Consider the following 13,293-nt stretch of genomic DNA (forward strand, 5'->3'; position numbering starts at 1 on the left):
TCCACCCATCTTTTTGTCCCGAGGCGTTTATATATAAAGGTTGACTGGGATTGACTCCACATTGCTGAGTAAGCCCTCCAGTTGTCCTCTGCTCCCGACCAGCTGTCTCCTCCCCGACTCGCTCCTCCATCACTGCTCGCTCATCTTTTCTGGAAACAACAACAAGCCGCGGACGGATTGTTGGTCGATGTGTCGAGACACGAGCCGAGCGACCGTCTAATCTCTCGGCATGTATTTATACTGTACGGGAGCATGTCTTGGCCATGACGGATCCATTGTTCCCGCCTTCCATACAAGGGCTGCTTTTGTGGCGTGTGCACCTACATTTGTGTGTGTGTGTGTGTGTGTTTGTTTGGATCTGCCAGCAGGATTTTGAGGCTTTACCGTGGAGCCTCGGAGGAATGCTGTCCTCAGCTGTGCCACCAAGTCCTGCCTGTGTTGAATATCATGGCATGAACATTTGAAAACATTTAAGACATTTAAAAAACATTTTGCAGAAGCCATTATTCAAATGGAAGAAGACACAAAGTAAGTGTTGATCCAAAAATCTGTGAAAAAGCTAGTTTTTGTGTTGAAGGATTTGATTTTGAACTTCTGAAGGACATACAGTAACTCTTGGTAAGATGGTTTTCGCGGGAAAGTTTCTTGTCCAGACGTTTTTTGTTTTTTTTAACACTTGTGTTATCTCAGGGTCAATGTCAAGAAAAAAAGTTGTTGTGGTATCCCTTGTGTTGCATTTGTGTAAGCACCCTGCCTTACATAAATACATATGCAGTTGCAGAGCTCGACCCAGTGACAACACAAGGGATACCACAAATACATTTGTTTTCAGGTCACCTTGACCCAGAGACGACACAAGAGATACCACAAACATTTGTCTTCAGGCCTTTGGGTCAACTTGACCCAAAGACAACACAGGGGATACCAAAAAATAAATTGTTTTCAGGCCTTTGGGCACCTTGACCCAGAAACAACACAAGGGATACCACAAAGATTTTTTTTTTCAGGGCTACCGGTCACCTTAACCCAGAGACAACACAAGGGATACCGCAAACACTTTTTTTCAGGCCTTTGGGTTACCTTTACCCATAGACAACACAAGGGATACTACAGACACATTTGTTTTCAGACCTTCTGGTCACCTTGACTTAGTGACAACACAAGGGATACCACAAACGCATTTGTTTTCAGGCCTTTGGGTCACCTTGACCCAGAGATAACTTTTTTTCCCCAAGATGCCCACATTTAGTGAAAATTAACCAGAGTAATCTCACTTGGAACTTCAAAATAAAAGCTCTTATATAGTAACAGTTCATCATAAAAACGTTTTCATGGGAAGAGAAAGTTTTTAGCATTTAAGGAGAAACATTAACATTTTACATTTTAAATTTAAGATTCTCTGGTTGAATAAAACAAAATAAAATAAACTACAAGCAGACGGAGAGAGAAAGAGAGGATGATTATTTGAATCAAGTTTTTTTTTTAATGGAAGGACATCCCATCGTAATCCTGATCTCATTTCACACGATCATAAAAATGTCAGCGTTATGCAACAGTCGATGATGCTGCATGTGTGTCAAGGTCGTTCCCAAAATAGAAAACTTCATGTAATCTTGTGATGGGAAACCTCCAGCTGTCTCTGCAGCATCAGCACCAGTCGCCCAATCAGAGTCTTACAAACCTTTCTTAGCCATTTAAGACAATTAAATAAGTGATCTTTTCTATTAACTACTTTTAATATAAAGTTAAATAAACATTAGTTTCGCCTCAGATTAAGAGTGACAGAAAAGGGGATTTAAGGATCTTGCAGTTGCTATGGTCGCCATGACAGGTGTGTGTCGGCGCATCTCGTGTGTTCATACGTGTGCGGATTATGTGGCGACTTCTTGGAATAACATTGCATAACCACAGCCGCGTCTGTGAAACAATAGTTTGTGTCAGTGTCTTAACTTTGATTATATATATATATAGCAAAAAATGTTTCTTTCTTATGTCTTAAGCGTAAAGTTCTAATAACATTTGGTTCAGTCTTTTGTTGCTTCTTGTATCGTGTTAACCATCATTTAAACCTGAAACCTTTGATCGACTTAATGTGATTTAAAAGAATGCAATACACTGACTCAACAGTGGGTGGCGACAGAAACAACAGCGGATAGAGACGAAGCCCCGTTTACAGTGTTTTCCTTTTTTTCTTGAACTTAAAAGTAAAAAAAAAAAACGTTTTTATATTAAATTACCTAGTTTTATTTACATTTTAATATGCGTTATATTTATAAATAAGTTATATTGACCATTCCAGGTGTGCTGGGCAGTGTTTTGGGTCATTTAGGGGTTTTATTTGTTTACAGTTTGAAAATTAAATAAAGATATTTTATTGAAAACATTCCTTTGCTATGTTGTGTTGGTTGAATGCAATGACATGTATCATATAACCCCAAAAGTATGAAAAAAAAAAAAAATCTCAATTGCGATATTGGTAGAAAATAAAAATCACAATTTGACTTTTTCCCCAAAATGATTAATCCCCAATTTGAACATAACTCAAATGTGTTCAATCGATTTAATGTTTTATCGTAAATAGTTATTCAGCTTTTAAATAAAATCGTCATTATTCGTGAGCAAACGTTGTAAAATCAAAATATCAGAACAGATTTGAAACCAAAATCTATTCAAAATATGAAGCTGGTTGTTTTTAACACTATCTTGTGGAAAACAACTAGTAACGCATTCCGTTATGTGAATCGGAATTTTTTAATTGAAACGTAAGGAAATAATTACTTTCGTTATGATATTTTTATTTTATTTATAAATGTAAATGAAATTTCAGTAATAAATATGTTTATTTCTCTACACAAGCTAATTGATTTTCAAAAAAGAAAAAAAAAGGATGAAACATAAAAGTGATCACAAAAAATTATATTTAGTTACTTCAAAAGTTCAAACTTCATGACATTTGAGGACCAGTGTCCTTCAATCCAGTGTCACTGAGCTAATGTACAGTGTTCAAACAAACAACCCTCTGCATTATAAATATATTAATAAAACATCACAATAAAATTTCCCCAGACTGATAAAAACAACCACGCATGAGACAAATTAAAAAAACTATTTCCCCTCTTTTCATGCGTCCTAAAATAGTTTCAATAGAACTGTGCAAAGTTTATACAAATGTCTTTTTTTTTTTAAGCCTAGTTCACTCAAACCTCTCTCGTCGTCCGGGAAAGGAAGAAAAGTCTTGTTACGAGTCTATGATTTGTACATCTGGTGGTTTCCCCCAGCGGCGCTGGGAGGTACTGCAGCACTGGCGGCTCCTTGCTGGACGTCGACGAAACCCATTCTTTGCCTCCTTTTCCTTTGCTCCGTCATCTTCGGGCAGATTTGACAAGTTATTCATTTGAAAAGAAGAATTACGGGACTAGAACGAAGATCTTTGTAAGAATATGATTTGTCCCAAAGTAGGAAATAGATTAAATATACAATGATTTGTACTTTGATAAGATTAGTGGTGTGTCAATGAATGAAAGTGTCGTCTCACCTGCTCCTTCAGCTCGTTGAGCTGCCCTGTCAAAGTGATCACCACCTTCATCGTCGAGGCCAACTTGTCCTGCAACATCCTCATCTCGTTCTGCTCTCCGTCGCCGTCGGTTACCACCAGCGACATGGCCTGCATCCTTGGAAACCAGTCCAGGTTGTTGTTCTACAGAAACCAGAGATTCTCGTGTCAGAGGCAGCGACAAAACTCTCGTCACAAGTCGAAAAAAATCACTTTGATCATGCGAGCCACGTAGCTCTCCGGCCCGGTGTAGTCGGTTTTGTTCTTCTCCCGGACCAACACGATGAAGTACAAGTAGTTCCAGATGTTGTGCTCCAGCTTGATGTGCTCCTCGAACGACACCGTCTTGTTGTCGAACTTGTCTCGCTCCAGACCTGCACGAGCAAAACAAGACACTTTCGTGGAAGCTTCAAGATCCAGGAAGAGTTTTGGAGAACGTGAAAATGAACGCACCACAGATGAAACAAGTGGTTTTCAGGACTTCCTCCTTCTTCTGTTTCTCGCTCCTCAAGTCGGCGAAGGTGTCGATGATGACGCCGAAGATCAAGTTGAGGACGATGATGATGACGATGAAGTAGAAGAGGAGATCGTACACCACTCTGGCGGGAAACAGCGGCTCCTGCACACGTGACGATAACATTAATGGCTTCGTTAGGTACTAAATATTCCAGCGACACCGCCATCTACAGGTCAGTTGTTGTAAGTGCAATGATAAGCAACAGTTAACAGAGAGGATCTGGTGAGTGAATGTAGTTTTGTTTCTTGATTTTTCCATAAAAAAATAAAAAAATAATAATAATAAAAAAAATGCTCATGAATCATGAAAGAAATACTTCAATTAAAAAAACATTTTTAAGTGAAAACCTGGAAATTGTTGAAGTAATTTTTGGGTGAATGGACTAAAATATGGGTAGTTGTGTGTCTTAATTATTGAATTAAAAAAAAAAAAATTGAAACCATTTTTATTTGGTCATTTTATTTTGATTGAAGAAACTTTAAAAATTGCATACATGCTCTTTGGTTGAATTAACTTTTCTATTGATTAAATCAACTTGAAAAATGCATATATATTTTTTTGGTTTAAGGAACTTTTTTTTTTTAAATGAAGCAACTTTATTTTTAATGATGCAAACAAGTTTTTGATTGAAGCAAATGTTTTATTTACTGCAGAAATATGTTTTTGATTAAAGTAACTTTTTATTTAATGCAGAAATATTTTGATTGGAGCAACTTTTCCATTCATTGAAGCAACTTAAAAAAAAAAGCAAATATCTTTTTTGACTTAAGCAACTTTTTTTTGGATGCAAACAAGTTTTTGATTGAAGCAACTTCTTTTTAAAATTCCAATATGGTTTTTAAGTGAAGCAACCTTTTTGGTTGAGTGGAATTTTCTTTCTATTAAATAACACAGAAACAAGTACTTTTATACATGAAAAATCTGACTGAGTCAGTGACACTTTACATTTTTGGAAGGTTTTCGGAGAACGTCCCCGACTCCTCCTCCGTTCCTCAGGCCGTGATTCAAGACGGTCACGATGCACATCAGTAAAGTGTCGCAGGCTCGCTCAGTGTTGGGCTCCTCTGTGAAACAACATCGGTTACCGTCTTATTCTCTTTATTTACACATCCTGAAGTCTCACCTTCTTCCTCAGTGTCCGCCATGACGCTGGTCTCTGCCGTGCAGCTGACTTTATCTGTAGAACACGAGTTGAGGAAGTCCTGAGACGCTTCACTCGGCTGAGGAGCTGCGACACAAAGACAGTCGTCCTCGTAATCATCAGCTACTTCTTAAGAAATGTCGTTTACAGCGACTGTTGAGACGTACCTTGTGCGATCTGTACCAGCGGATCCACCTCCATGATGAAGTCTTCTTTGAGGCAGAGGAATCCCACGATGGAGAAGAGGTAGACGAGGATGAGGGCGAGCAGAGCCGTCAGCAGGATGGAGCGACCGTTACGGGTCACACTCTTGATCACATTGAAGAGGGTCTCCTCCCGATAGATCAGATCAAACAGCTGGAGGCGGAGGAGTGGGTTAACGGGTTTACCTTTTTGCTACTGGAGTCACAAATGCAAGTTTTAAATCGATTTACAAAAAAAAAGAACGCCGAATGTACACTAGGTGGCGGAAGAAACAAAAGTATACTATTGACCATTATTTTTCATTTTAATGCAAGTGCAGTATCCAGGTATTTGTGGTAAGAGTGAGCAGCCTGGTGGTCTTTCCTCGCTCACAGCATTTTAGTGACAGGGACACACTTACAGAAAATGTGAAACAGAATAGCCTCTTTACTAAAGTAGAATGATTTTACAACTCAATAAACTTATAGAAGTCCAATTTTTATTTATTTAAGTAAGTAAGTAATTAATATTTACATTTAGTGGTTATTATATGGAAGTACATCAGTGCCACCATAATATTGAATGGAAAATTTTAACAATTCAAATTTTGATACTGAATTTTTTCGATTACATTTTTTTGTATGAAAAAGGAATAATGACATTAATAAATTGAATATTTCTTTAAATAATTCAATGTAATAATTTGAATAAAAAAATGTTTGATTTAAAAGGTTATAAATGTAGAATTTATATATTTTTTAATCATTAGAATAAGAATATTAAACTCTATATGTAATATTTAAAATAATTATTAACCTTTCAATATAGAAATGCTTAAGAAAAACTACAATATTCTATTGATGCCTGTGGAGCCGCTCTGTAAATTTTAATGATACTCATGTGCCCCAGTTTTATTTTTCACTTTTTTCCTTCCATGAGTTACAGACATGTTTGTCAACGTAAAGCAAAAAAAAAGATGCTGACTCAACAGGTTTCTCACCAGGATGCTGTAGAAAAGCTCATGAACGAAAAGTCCCAGCGTGGACGTCAGGACGTAAGCCAGATGGTACAAAAACTCCACATCCATCACCATGGCCTTATATCCCATAATAAAGGTCCCATTGTTTCCAACGAAACTCACAACAAACACCACTTTGTTTATAAGCTGAGGAGACAAAGAGAGTGTTTAGAAAAGTTAGACTCGTGCCATTTGAAATACAATCTTACATTGAGAGCTCCGAGCACGATGAGCGTGTTCCCGATGCCAAAGTGATAAATGGATCTTAGTATCAGAGCCAAGGTCAGCGGCTGGACGCCGTAGCGCTGCATGAACAGACCCACAACCGACAGACCCGTCAGGATCCAGAACCCCATCAGCAGCATCGAGTCATCTATGGCTCCGGCTGTGAAGGAGAAGAATCTGTTAAAACATTCTTCTATTCCTAAACACGTCCGTTTCATCCCTACCTTGTCCCGAGGCGTACGGGTAGAAGAAGGCGATGATGAGGTTGATGAAGACAGCCAGGTTGAAGGAGATGGTTCCCCACAGAGTCATCCTCCTGGAGAACCAGTACAGCACCGGCATACCTGCGGCGACAACCAGCCTCAGTCTCTACAACAAGGTGGAATAACCACTGTTTTTTTTCCCTCACTCCTGAGCTTCTTCTGCCACTCCATCTCTCCGTGGAGGAACGAGGACTGCTCGAAGAAATGCGTGACCTTTGACCCCTGCTCGTCCTGCTCCGTGGTGTTGAAGACGCGACACTTGGACTCCTCCGTCAGGAACTCGCAGATGGGGTGGACGGGGAACACGATCTGCTCCATGCTGCGATCGTCTCGCACGATCTGCGCGATACAAACACACCGTTTGGTCGAAGATCTTCGGATCGTTTGATGCCCGTTTGAAAATAAATAAAAAAATACCTCGATTTGAGACGTGAGCTGGTCGTAGTACTCGAGCGGGTCCTGCTCCACCACGTCGGCAGGAGCGGCGGACGTCAACATCTGGGACAGCGGCCGATTGTTCAGGTTCAACTGAAAAAATAAATGACATTCAGATGGTAAAACATCTTATTTAGGGACGTTCAAGGTCAACGCAATACACACTATGTGTAGATACAATTTTGTCTTAAATTGTTCCTGGACTCTATTGTATCATAAGTGTCTGTAAAAAACTCTTAATTTAAATATTTACATTAAAAAAGTATTTTAAGCCCCGCCCACTCAAAACACTTTGCTTTTCTGGAGATGTAATCCTGTTACCATAACCACACCCACTCTGCTGTAATTGGTCAAACATCAAGGTTTGTCACCGCATGTCATCGATCCCAGAAGTCTCAGAGACCTCAAGGAGACTCGTTGTATAAACAAAGCAGGGCTTGATTACAGCCAGCTGGAGGAGGAGTGAAGCTATTATTACATCATAATGGACTTCGCTCTCGTAACCTCTTGTTCGCTGAGATTTCCAAACTTTATAAAGTTTTAACTTCAGAACATTGTCATGATGAGAGACTTGCAGGCGATTTGGGGCCCATGACGTGATATTCAGCGGCCCCTCAATTTATTGTATAATGTTTTTAAAGGTTCAGACAGAGCAAGAGACTGTTTTAATTTATATAATGTTGATTATATTGTCAAAATGAAACAAATTTAATAAAAAAAATAAAATGCAATTTAACAATGCTGCAAATTCAAAGTGAAACCACACAAAGATCTATAAAACATTGAACAAATATCAATCTAATCAAAGAGGTCAGTCTCCTCAAAAACTGCCCCCAGTATGACACCCGTGCTCTCATGACATCTACCATCGAGGAAATCCCTTCGTCTCCTTCTTTATTCTTCTTGGGAGGCTTCAGCATACAGATGAGCTTCTTGTTGTGTCTCGCCAGCTGCAAGAGCATCACAATCGTTACTGGGGGAGAAACGTTTGGATTGACAGAGACTTGGGTTTTTCTGGAACCTGCTGAGCCAGGATGTAGATGTTGTGCGCCACCTCGCGGGGGGAGACCTCCCCTCCCTCACATTCAGCCTCTTGATTGTACAACTTCTTGATCACCTCCACCTGGACACACAAAGAAAAACCTTGTGAGAGAATATTAGATATTAGGAGAATAAATGTACTTAAAAAAAATAGAAAAACAAAGGGATTCATTTCACAGGTAATTCTAGTTGGAATAAGATTAAACTTTCCCATAATGAGAGAAACATATTTAAAGTTTTATTTTGGTTCTGTTTTAACTCAAATTTCTGTCCTGATACGTTTCCATAAATTCAGTGAAAACTTACCGGTAAATATACTTTTACAAGAAATGATTCTCCAAATGTATCTCTACAACACCCTGTGATATTTTATTATACATTACCACTTCAACAATTATTTAAATAATTAATATATTTTTTTTATTAATTATTTAACAATTAATGTAGACTTTATAAACTAAGTCTTTGTTTCCTTCTTTTAAATTCTCTTTTATTAATTATTATAGCTCAAAAGAATATAAAATATAACTTTAGACTTAAGACAGCAGTGAAACTGTCGAAAAAATTTCATTGCTTGGTTAAAACACAGCAGAATGAATGTATATATAAAAAGTATAAATATGAATAAGTTACAAAATAGTGCAATATAGTATAAACAGAATACATAAATAAAGTTTTAAATATTGCATATAATAATGTATAGTAAAGTATAAATATAACCTAAAACCTCTATAAAATGTAATTAAATAAATAAGATTTATTTCATAAAATCATGTCACAATTCTCTTGTTTCCTTGTAAACTTGCCGTTTTTCCTCGTCATGCAACAATCATAGCATATAATGTGGCCCCTCAGGAAAATATATGGCCCCACCCATGATTTAGTCATTTAAAAATAATAAAAAATAGCCACTTCGACTCTAAAGAACACAAGAGGTCGGACTGACCAGCTCTCGAGGTTGCAGGTTTAACAGGATCCTCTCTGCGTTCTCGCTGTCGTGACGACTCTCCATCAGCCCCAACAGCAGCTTGGATGCGTTGTCCTGGCAACCAAGAGAAACAAAAAATGCTGAGTTTTTGAAAAAAGGGAAGTTGGACTCTTTCCAATGGTACCTTTAGCTGGAGAACCATCTCCATCTGGTAGCGACAGAGCGGACTTATGTCGTTCAGGATCAGAGCCGTGATGATGTCGATGCCGTTGCACTCGTGCGTCACGATGCAGGTCTGAAGGAAGATGAGTCTCGCTCAGAATTAATCTGGTTTAAAACACGAGAAGGTGTGTGGTTCTCACCTGGTTCTCCTGACACGGGCCCTGGCAGTACTCGGTCAGGGTCTCGAGGGTCTGAGTGATCAGGTGGACGTTTGATTCGTTGATGTAGAGGCCCAGCAGACCCAGGCCGCCGGTGGTACTTCCACACATGATGTCCAGGAACTGGAGAGTCTCGCACACCAGGTTGTAGTTTGTCTTGTTGTTCTGGCAACGAAGAAAGTTCTGGAAACAGAAGACAGTCAAACATTTTCATTTTGGTTGAATTAACCCTTTAAGGTAAGTTAGAATTTTTTTTATTTTTTTTATACGATTTGAGCTTAAATTTAAGACCATGAAGTTTTAACATAAAACATGACTTATTTTCCAGTGAAAAACTTTCATTTCAATTAAAATCAAAAAAATAATCTTGCACAAAATACCACAAACCTTCACATGTGTTGCCTGGCATTACCTTTAGCCATGAATTTTTTTTTTTAAAATTATTAAAATGGAATTTTATCATGTTATGTCATTTTTCTCAGATTTTTAATACCTTTGATAGTTCGATTTAAGAGTTTTTACTGCCAATTGAAGCCTGATTTTAGATCCATGAATTTAAGTAAGCAAGTTATTTGTAAAGCACCTTTCTCGACCGGGGTCACAAAAGGAGGAGTATGACCATGAATAGCCCTGAAAGTAAGAACCAGAATTTTCAAATTGATCCTGAAAGAAACTGGCAGCCAGTGAAGAGTTTTAAGGATCGGGGAAATGTGAGTTCTTCTACTAGAGCAGGTCAGAATCCTCGCTGCAGAGTTATGTACTAACTGCGGGCGAGACAGATCCTTCTTGTTTATACACCATAATAAACTGTTACAATAGAACGAGAAGACACAAACACATGGATTACAAGCTACAGATCATGTTGTGACGTAGTTTAGAGATTTTTCTCAGTTGAAGGAAACCGTTTCTGGTTAATACTTTTTAAGACGTTTAACTGCCTATTGAAGCATTATTTTAGATCCATGAGTTTAATGTCTTTTAAGACCAAGGATTTGTGGACACCCTGTTATCAGGCAAAGAGGTTTTCCAGTTGTTCGTACCTGCAAGTCGTGATTGTGGTTCTCACAAAGCAGCTGCAGGAACCTCAGTATGGGCTTCATGATGGTGACGGCAGGACCCATCTCCGTCTCCGTCTCCCTTTGCTCCGACTCCGGGTGGGCTGGATGGACGGGTCCCGGCACCGGGGCGATGGACGGACCCGGCACCAATAACGGGTGACCGCCTGTGCCGTTCACCGCCGAAGTCGCAGATCCGCCTTGACACGAGGTAAAGACGTCGTCAACGTGTGTCGCAGAAGAACTTAAATCTCCATATGACGACGGCCTCACCACCGTTCTCCAGCTCCTTCTCGTTGGCCTTGTGCGTCATCTCGCCCACGTTCACAGACACCGTAGCTTTGATGTCGGTCTGCGCCTCCTTCATCCGGTCGTCCAGAACCTTGAAGAACTTTTCCGACTTGTTGTCGCCCATCATGAGCTTATAGAAGGAGTTCTGCCAAAACAACATAATTATTTAAGATTAAAAAGTGAAAACCTTTTTTTGGATCGCATGGATAGACATCTGAATGAAAATAAATATTTATTACATATATATCAAAATAACAAGTATGAGAACATACAAGTTTGGATGTGTTTAACACGTCTCTTCCATGACTCCAGCACTATAAAACTTTCAATGTTTAAATAAAAAAAATGTATATAATCAAAAACAATTTGCACGTTTTATTAATGGTAATTTGGCTGCAATTAATTTTATTATTAATTAATTATCAATGTGTTTCATCATTTATTTTTGTATATACTGTTTATTAACCGTTTTTATTCCAAATGTGTTTTTTTTTAATAGGTTTTATGTGTTTTGTATTGAATCGTTTTGCTGTCCACAGTGTACAAGACGCAAAAACCTCATTTTATTGCACAGCACTCACAATAATGTTCTTTAGCTATATATATATATATATATATATATATATATATATATATATATATATATTCTACTCGATATTATTCAGTAGTCCTTTCACCTTCACTCATACTTGAACCCTAAATCATTGGTCCTCACAGAAAGAAAAAATATGTTTATGCTATTATACATGAAATATTTTCTGGGACACTCTTGACACATACAGTGGCTTATATACGGTTCATTAAAAAATATAAACTTGTATACAAGACACAATCTTTCAGAATCTATAATTAATTTTTTTCACATTTTTACTTTATACGTTTCTTGATTTAGATTTGTTTTCTCGGTTTTCTATAAATAAGCGAACATTTAAAGTGTCAGGAAGTCCTAAGGTTTGACACGTGACAAGTTACCTGAATCTCCGTGTTCCCTCCCTCCAGCAGACATATAGCCAGCTGAATGCTCTCCTGGAAGATTTTGTCCGTCTTGGTGCTCATGACCAGGTCAGTGAACAACTTTGTCGCTCCTTCTTTGTCCAGACGACACTGAACTGCTGCCACCGCCGTCCAGTCACGCTCCTGCTCCCCGCCTGAATCACAATCATACACAAGTTTGTACTTTAACGAATACACATTATTAAATACACAACAGGGGATAAAAAAAAAAATGGACCTGCTGCGCCGAGCTCCGCCAGGTCGTTCTTCGGGCCGGTTTTTTTCTTCGGGAAAAGGTAGTTCTGAAGCAAAACTTTCCGTAGACATATTCCCTGAATGAGCGAAAGACAACAAGAACCCCATTAATGCTTCAAAAGATCATTGATAAGGCGGAATATTGAACTGTAATCTGACCTTTTCATCGAAATCCAAAGTTCTTATCAACATTTCCTGAAGCGTTTTCAACACTTTGATACACAACTTCTCCTCTGAGGTCATCAATGCTTTAGTGTGCTGAATCAACCTACACACAAACACACACACGTGTGAATGATTTCATCAACCTTTCCGCTTTTTTTTTTTGTCTTACTTGCAGATGAAGCCTCCCGACTCGCAGCGTTGTCGAGCGTCGGTTCCTTCTAAGAAGAGCAGCTCAGGCTGGTGAAGAACATCCACGAGGACCGACAGCTCTGCGTTGACCAGTGGCTTCAGACGCTCCTCCAGAGTGTTGATGATATCCTGGTGGTCACACAGTTCAACCTCACAGTACAGTAGGCTGACAGGAGATGATGTAAATTGTGGCCAAATAACATCTGTACACTGTGCCTCATACATACACATTGCCTGGTAGCAAAGCATCTTTTTGAGAAGTTGCTACATGACACGACAACATCTGCTGCAACCACATCCCTGTTTTTTTTAATCCGCTATTGTTTTTGCACGTCAATTTATTTATTTTTAAATAAATAAGACCAAATATCGTGAGATTTGAATAACTCAAATATTACTCATCGTGAGTTAAGAGTGTTAAGCTTTGCCCGCTGAGAACGCTTCTTTAAGGATTTTTGAAGATTTGCTATGATTGGTCAAACATCAAGGTTTGTCACCACGCGTCATCAATCCAGGAAGCCTCCACCACCAAAGGACACATTGTATAAACAAAGCGGGGTGTAGTTACAGCTGGCTGGAGAAGTGAGTGATGCCATTATTACGTCATAATGGATTCGGCTCTCGTAACCTCTCGTTCGCCCAGATTTCAGACAGGGCAGAA

At 38.8% G+C, this 13,293-nt stretch overlaps 1 protein-coding gene across 5 annotated transcripts in view; it reads right to left on the minus strand.

The window, feature by feature from the left end:
- Positions 1-2,546: 2,546 nt before the first annotated feature.
- Positions 2,547-13,293, minus strand: part of itpr3 (inositol 1,4,5-trisphosphate receptor, type 3) — a 44,620-nt gene continuing 33,873 nt past the window's right edge. For 3 of the 5 annotated variants that reach the window (XM_087782256.1, XM_087782254.1, XM_087782252.1), the window contains 23 exons: positions 12,613-12,761; positions 12,438-12,546; positions 12,262-12,355; positions 12,003-12,178; positions 11,013-11,175; positions 10,725-10,939; positions 9,667-9,867; positions 9,489-9,599; positions 9,323-9,418; positions 8,357-8,458; positions 8,202-8,285; positions 7,318-7,428; positions 7,047-7,239; positions 6,862-6,981; positions 6,622-6,797; positions 6,395-6,559; positions 5,379-5,568; positions 5,194-5,298; positions 5,016-5,134; positions 4,007-4,172; positions 3,767-3,927; positions 3,536-3,697; positions 2,547-3,366 (listed from right to left, as the gene is read on the minus strand). In XM_087782256.1, coding sequence (XP_087638382.1) covers positions 3,247-3,366; positions 3,536-3,697; positions 3,767-3,927; positions 4,007-4,172; positions 5,016-5,134; positions 5,194-5,298; positions 5,379-5,568; positions 6,395-6,559; positions 6,622-6,797; positions 6,862-6,981; positions 7,047-7,239; positions 7,318-7,428; positions 8,202-8,285; positions 8,357-8,458; positions 9,323-9,418; positions 9,489-9,599; positions 9,667-9,867; positions 10,725-10,939; positions 11,013-11,175; positions 12,003-12,178; positions 12,262-12,355; positions 12,438-12,546; positions 12,613-12,761 — 3,288 coding nt within the window. In that variant the 3' untranslated portion in view covers positions 2,547-3,246. The remainder of the gene's footprint in view (positions 3,367-3,535; positions 3,698-3,766; positions 3,928-4,006; positions 4,173-5,015; positions 5,135-5,193; positions 5,299-5,378; positions 5,569-6,394; positions 6,560-6,621; positions 6,798-6,861; positions 6,982-7,046; positions 7,240-7,317; positions 7,429-8,201; positions 8,286-8,356; positions 8,459-9,322; positions 9,419-9,488; positions 9,600-9,666; positions 9,868-10,724; positions 10,940-11,012; positions 11,176-12,002; positions 12,179-12,261; positions 12,356-12,437; positions 12,547-12,612; positions 12,762-13,293) is intronic. The other 2 variants (XM_087782255.1, XM_087782253.1) reach the window with 1 other exon arrangement.

Source organism: Callionymus lyra, chromosome 19, assembly GCF_982586985.1.
Source record: "Callionymus lyra chromosome 19, fCalLyr1.hap1.1, whole genome shotgun sequence".
Taxonomy (NCBI): Eukaryota; Metazoa; Chordata; class Actinopteri; order Syngnathiformes; family Callionymidae; genus Callionymus; species Callionymus lyra.